General features: G+C 40.4%; 1 protein-coding gene across 1 annotated transcript; it reads right to left on the bottom strand.

The window, feature by feature from the left end:
- Positions 1-2,304: 2,304 nt before the first annotated feature.
- Positions 2,305-3,174, bottom strand: FTMT (ferritin mitochondrial). Its single transcript, XM_045889019.2, has one exon. The coding sequence runs from the start codon at positions 3,172-3,174 to the stop codon at positions 2,446-2,448; it is 729 nt and encodes a 242-aa protein (XP_045744975.1). The 3' UTR covers positions 2,305-2,445.
- Positions 3,175-6,477: the final 3,303 nt, after the last annotated feature.

Below are 6,477 nucleotides of genomic sequence, written 5' to 3'. Positions count from 1 at the left end.
TGTTCAAATCTATTTTATTAATAAAAGGCAGATAGTGACTCACTAAATAATTTCATGACACTCTAATGGGTTGTAGTCTGCATTTGGAAAACACTCATCCAGAAGAACTGAAGAGGAAATTTTCTGAAGAGATGTAATAGGATTATGCGCAGCACAATAAACCAACTTAAGGATAGAAGGCAAAGTGAGGCCAATGCGCTTAATCAAAAGCTCATCATTATGCCTTCCCCACACCCAATTGTTGCTCCTGTCCGAGATCCCTTTTTATTCTCAGATCCTCTTCTCCAGTAACACAGGTCGAGATCTATCAATTTTCTTCCTGTACCCCATTTCTATAACTCTCTCCATTCAATCATTTGCAAAATTTAAAAGGTTCTGCCTATAAACTCTCATCAGCATCTCTTTGTTTCTATTTCCATTGATTTTGCCATGGTTCAGGCCCTTCCTGCTTTCTCTCCACCTTTTTACTTTTCTTATTATGATAATACTGTAATGGGTGTCCATGATAAGAAATTTATTTTAAAAAGACAAGTAACTAAAGAAAATAAATATCCAACACAATCTCACTAAGAGGTTATCTAGCTTCATTTGTTGGTATATATATATATATATCCTTCCATTTTATGTGCATATATATTATTTTCCCTGTACTTGTCTATATACAATTATATAATGTAACCCTGTATTATGCTTGTTTTTACGAAAACACATTGTGAATTTCTGCTCACATTATTATGTGTTTGGCAAAATCATATTTAATAGCTGTAGGGCATTCCATGTATGGTATTTTAATCTAAACCATTTTGTTGAGTTTGTGCAGTCATGTGCATGAGCCTCTCAGATATGGGACTGCAGGGAGCACAGTTTGCCAGAGACCCCTGCTGCTGTGCTTGAAAATCAATTCATCTCTTAGCTTGTTGCACGCCTACACTTCCCAGTCAATAACTGAGCTCTGGAAATGAACTTAGGCAGGCCCATTTCTGGGAGACCTGGGATTCCTCTGATGAGTGACTCTGGCTTTTGGGTCTCCCAGACAGCCTTGTAGAAGGTTGCTCAGAGCCAGGCACCACTTTCCTCTCTTCCTTCCCTCAGGATCAAACTTACATGGAGTCTGGAGGCTCTCCCTGCTTCTCCTAGCTCCTTGCCCATTTTCTCTCAAGAGTGTTTCTGTTTCTCCTAAGACATTTCTTATACATTTAATCCCATCTTGGCATGTTTCTCAGAGGACCCAAACCAACACAGACATTTCAGTTGTTCTCTGGTTTGTATTCTGTACAACTAAACTTCTGATGGCTCAGGTCTCAGCATAGCATTCTTCTGCTGAGAGCCCTTCAAAGCACTGCCATTACTCAATAAATTAAGCCTAAGCCCCTCCTTCTCCCCTCCACACTTAGCTTCAGCCCATTTCCCCAAACACCACCCAGTATTCTTAGTCCAGCCCAAGGCCTGCTGACCAAATATTCTCCCATTCATCTTCTCATGCCTCTTCCCCCATCCCCCAAGAAAACATCTGCCCCGCTGATGCCTCCTTCATTCTGGATTTCTTCTTGATTTTTCCAACTTAATGTTTTTTCCCCTCCATTTTATAGGCCACAGAAGAGTGTTTTCTGCAGTGTATTCACTCTTTTTGGAATGTCAAAAGGGAGGCTGTAGAGCCCAGTGGTGAGGTGTATAGTTTGTAATCAGACTATATTATCATTTTAAACACACACACACACACACACATACTAGCTGAGATTGGATATATTTGGGAAGCACTGAGCTAAACAAAAATAATCCAAGATTTTTTGTTTGTTTTTTGTTTTTAATTACAAGACTTCCCAGAGCCCTTAAATGCTCATAGACATTGTGACTTTCCAGGGCCAGCATTGATACTTTGTGAGCTTTTCTTGAATTTATTTGCTCACAAAATCCTTTAAAAACAATCATCGCCAGACATTACTTTTTCTTGGAACATACTGGGAAAGGGTAAAAGTTGTCACAGAATTTTGCATGTATGGTTTTTACAGTACTGTATATATTTTTCAACTTGTTAGAGTTATTTGCATATTTATCTTACACATCTTCCCACTTCAGCCTTTAGCATAGGGTCTTGAAAATAATGGGCACTTGTTCAGTTGAAAATCACAGAATTTTAATGAAGGTTCGTGGTCTGGAATATTTGGTAACTGGAGACAATTTGCATCTAATCTCAGTAGCTTTTTCGCAGTCTTTTTTATACCGTAGTATCCTTGGCTACCTTTCAGGCTGGAAAGATTATCTTGATGTTGGACAAAAAGCCCTTGTTAATATGGGGCTAAGTACATTTTCTCTACAAGTCACTTTATTGGGACAGCATAACAGGGTATAAAGATAGAGGTTCATTTTAAGGGATAGAAAGCAGGAGTGTGTGGACTCTGGGTCTTGGCTCAGCTTGGGTAGTGAGGAAGGCAGCCTGTGGCTTACTTAGTTCTGATTGTTTTCATCTCCAAGGGTGTGCTTGTCAAAGAGGTACTCTGCCAGGCCAGAATCCGGGGCCCCCATCTTAACCAAATTTTGCACGTGGTCACTTAGTTCTTTGATAGACTTCACCTGCTCATTCAGATAGTGAGTTTCCAGGAAGTCGCACAAATGGGGGTCACCTTTGTCTGAGGCCAAAGTGTGCAATTCGAGCAACGACTGGTTCACGTTCTTTTCCAAGAGCAGCGCACACTCCATGGCATTCAGCCCGCTTTCCCAGTCGTCCTGGTCAGGTTTCTTGATGTCCTGCAGGCAGATCCGGCCTCCCCGCTGGTTCTGCAGCCTCATCAGCTTTTCCGCGTGCTGGGTCTCCTCCCGGGACTGGCGAAGGAAATACCTGGCGAAGTTGTTCAGGGCCACGTCATCTCGGGAGAAGTAATAGGCCATGGACAAGTACACGTAGGACGCATAGAGCTCCAGGTTGATCTGGCGGTTGATGGCAGCCTCGGAGTCGGGGTGGAAGTTCTGGCGCACCCGGGAGTGGGCAGAGGCGGGCCCAGCTGGGTCCCAGGAGGAGGCGGCTGCGGCCAGCAGGCGCAGGGGGGCAGTGGGCCCGGGGCGCGAGGGGCGCCTGGAGACCCAGAGCGGCAGGAGCGCGAAGCCCCGGCGCGCGCTGCGCAGGGACACCAGCGGAAGGCTGATATTCTTGGAGAGGAACAAGAAACGGGGCAGCATGGCTCCCCTTCTTTAGAAGTGGGGAAACTGAGGCCAGGGCGGCACTGCGTGCGGCCGGACGCCAGGGGCTTCAGGTCTCAATCGGAATGCGGCCTTAGGCGACGGCGGCGACTGCGTCACACACACCCCTTCCCTTCCAGAATCGCCAGAGTTCCACGCGGAGGGCGGCCAGGCGCGCGCCCTGTCTCGGCTGGGCACAGACAGATGAGAGTGACAGCTTCATTTAGCTAAACATTGCCCCCTTTCTGCCCTTGGGCCTGTGTAACTTACTATTTCATCTAAGTTCAAAATGCTGTCAAAAAAGGCGCTGCGACTACCAAAAGAAAGGATGAACGGAGCGGTACTCCCCCCTCCCTCTTTGACCTCTTTCCATCCAAAGCCCAAGGTCTTGGGGAGGCAGGGCAGTGAAATAGGGTAAAGCAAAAGTCACAACAATTTATCTGAGAGTGAAGGTCCGCAGCCAAAGCCGGTGCTTATAAATTGATTTTCTGATTATTTTAACAAACGTAGGTATGGAAAGAATTGCCAGTATAGTAGGCAAATTTTCAAGGGTCTGTAATAAGACAGTGCTTTCTTTTAAAAAGATGTTTTATTTTTAAATATAAAATTCATCTTTCTTGCAAAAAAAAGATACTGTAGAAAAGTAGGGAGAATATAGCTTTCTTAAGCTATAATAAAGAAACTAGCTTTATTTTCCTGTCTTTTGTTCATGCAGATACATACACTTGTGGTGAGCAAAGCATAATTGTGGAGAAGTTGAATCACTATGTTGTAGTGTGAAACTAATGTAACATTGTGTGTCAACTAAAATAAAAATTTTTTTTAAGGGCGGATGCCCAGATTTTACTAACAGAAACTTATAACATTAAAGTTCCAATGCTTTTTCTTAGCCTTAAGAAGACAATATTCTTAGGAGGCGTCAACAATATCCCATTGCATTCTAGGACAGCAAACTGGTTCTGCTTTCTCATTGATCTTTTTGATAACGGGATTATAAGTTTGGGGTGTGATTATCTTTGGTGAGAAAGTGTTGAGATTCTAGTTTTTCTGGTACGTCTTCCAGGTGCCTTATTAAGTCTTGTCTTTTAAGTGTCGCTGTTTCCTTCATGGCACACACAAAAAATTTTTCCCGCAGTTCTGGAGATCCTCACGCAATTTGAGGATTCTCTAATACTTTCATCCAAACTGCCAAATTTCCCTCTTTAATTGATGTTTTATTTCAGCATTGATTTCCAGTGGTATTGGCAGTTTTTCCGGCACTTCTCCCAACACAGACATTGCTGTGACTTTGGAGTCATCATCTTTCAAACACAAGGCTGAGCCCCCAGGGTGGGATGCTCCCTGTCCCTGTTGCACTAACAGCAGCGCCAGGCTTGGCCTTCTCTTAGGTGGAGGAAGAATCCTGGGTTCTCCACGGCATGTCATTTGGCTTTCTCCTGAGAGCCGACTCCTCTCCTTTATCAGTCATCATTTCAGGGCTGGTCTTGGGCAGCACCAAGAGTAGATGTGCCAAGAAATTTTTCTTAAATAAAAAAAATAAATAAAAAGGACAGTCTAAAAAAATAAATTTAAAATGGTATTTAGTTTTAAAAGAATATTGTAATTGTTGTAGTGTATTGGAAAAATGAGGATTAACTCACAGAAGAAAATTCAGAAAATTTCTAATCTTTCTCTATCTGGAGAAAACCATTGTTAAAATGTTGATAGTAATTCTCACAGATAAAAAAAAAAAGACATTAAAAAAATAACAGAAACACAAAAGTAAATTTATACCTTTGTAACAGCTTTAGAGAGCTATACTTGACATAAAATAAACTGCAGATACTTAAAGTGTACAACCAGATAGGGTTTGACATAGGTATGCATCTGTGACACCATCACCCAAATCAAGAAAATGAGTGTAGTCATCACCTCAGAAAGTTCCCTCCTGTTCCTTTATATTTTATAATCACTCCCTTCTACTTCTCTCTGCCCCACCTCATCCTAGGCATCCATTGATCTGCTTTTTCTCACAGAGATTAGTTTGCATTTTCTAGAATTTCATATAAATGGAATTGGTTTGTATTCCTTTTTGCCTGCTTTTTTTTTTTCTTTGCTCAGTACAATGGTTCTGTGATCCATGCAATAATGTGTATTAATAGTTTTTATTGTCAAATAGTTATTCCACTGTGTAGGTATACCACAATCCTTTTATCCTTTCACCATCTCATGAACATTTTACTTGTTTACAGTTTTTGGCTATTGAAATAAAACTGGTAGGAACATTCCTGTACAAGTCTTTGTGTGGCTGTATGTGCTCATTTCTCTTGGGTGGATACTTTGTATGGAATGGCTGGATCATATGGTTAAGTGTATGTTTAGCTTTTTAAGAAATTTCAAATTGTTTTTCCAAGTGGCTGTACCATTTTGCATTTTCATCAGCACTCTGTGAGAGTTCAAGTTCCTTCACATCCTCGCAACCCTTGGTATTGTCATTTATTTAATTTTAATTTAAAACTTAAAATTTAGACATTCTAGTAGATGTATACTAGTATTTCATTGTATTTTTCATTTGTATTCTCATTATAATTAATGATGCTGAGTACACTTTCTCAGACTTCTTTGCCAGCTGTTTATCTTTGGAAAGTGTATATTCAAATCTTTTGTCCATTTTACATATTGGGCCATTTCTTTTCTTAGAGTTGTTTGATTTCTTATGGTTAATAGCTGGGCCTTTGATATTAATGCTGCTTATATTCAGGTCTTCTTTCTTATTACCTTCTCTGTATTACTTTCCTAGATTTCCTTGGACAAGTCAGATTACCCTTCTAGGTCAGTTTTCTCAGGTGTAAATTCAAGATCCTACTTACTTCCATTGGGTCATTGAAAGGATTCAATAAAATAATTATGCAGCGGACTTATCACAGAACTTGGCACAGAATAAGCACTGAAAATATTCTTTAATAGTTCTTATTGGATAGTTTCTATTTAGTTATTCAAAATCATTCATTTTATATTATTCAGTAGGCAATAATTATTATTATTGCATATGGAAAATCCTATATAGCTTGTAAAGTATGCTAACATTCATTATATTATTGTTATCATATAGAGATAGTGAGGTAGAAATTATTTTATGATATGGGCATATTGAGACTTGTGGTTTGGTAGTAAGCTCCCTTGTCTCAAATGAGCTTCTTAAAGTGTACCATAAATTGAGGTGGATGCCTAAGATCTAGTTGCACTTAGACTCTGGTAGCAGAATGTGATCGATATTTGCCAAGAAATTTCTCACTAATTTTTGCTTTTCTTTATCCATCTTTG

This window comes from Mirounga angustirostris, unplaced genomic scaffold (assembly GCF_029215605.1).
Source record: "Mirounga angustirostris isolate CCGP_5_RB_7025 unplaced genomic scaffold, mMirAng1.0.hap1 SCAF_7, whole genome shotgun sequence".
Classification (NCBI taxonomy): Eukaryota; Metazoa; Chordata; class Mammalia; order Carnivora; family Phocidae; genus Mirounga; species Mirounga angustirostris.
Note: the sequence above shows the minus strand (reverse complement) of the source record. Positions and strands in the feature narration are given on the sequence as shown.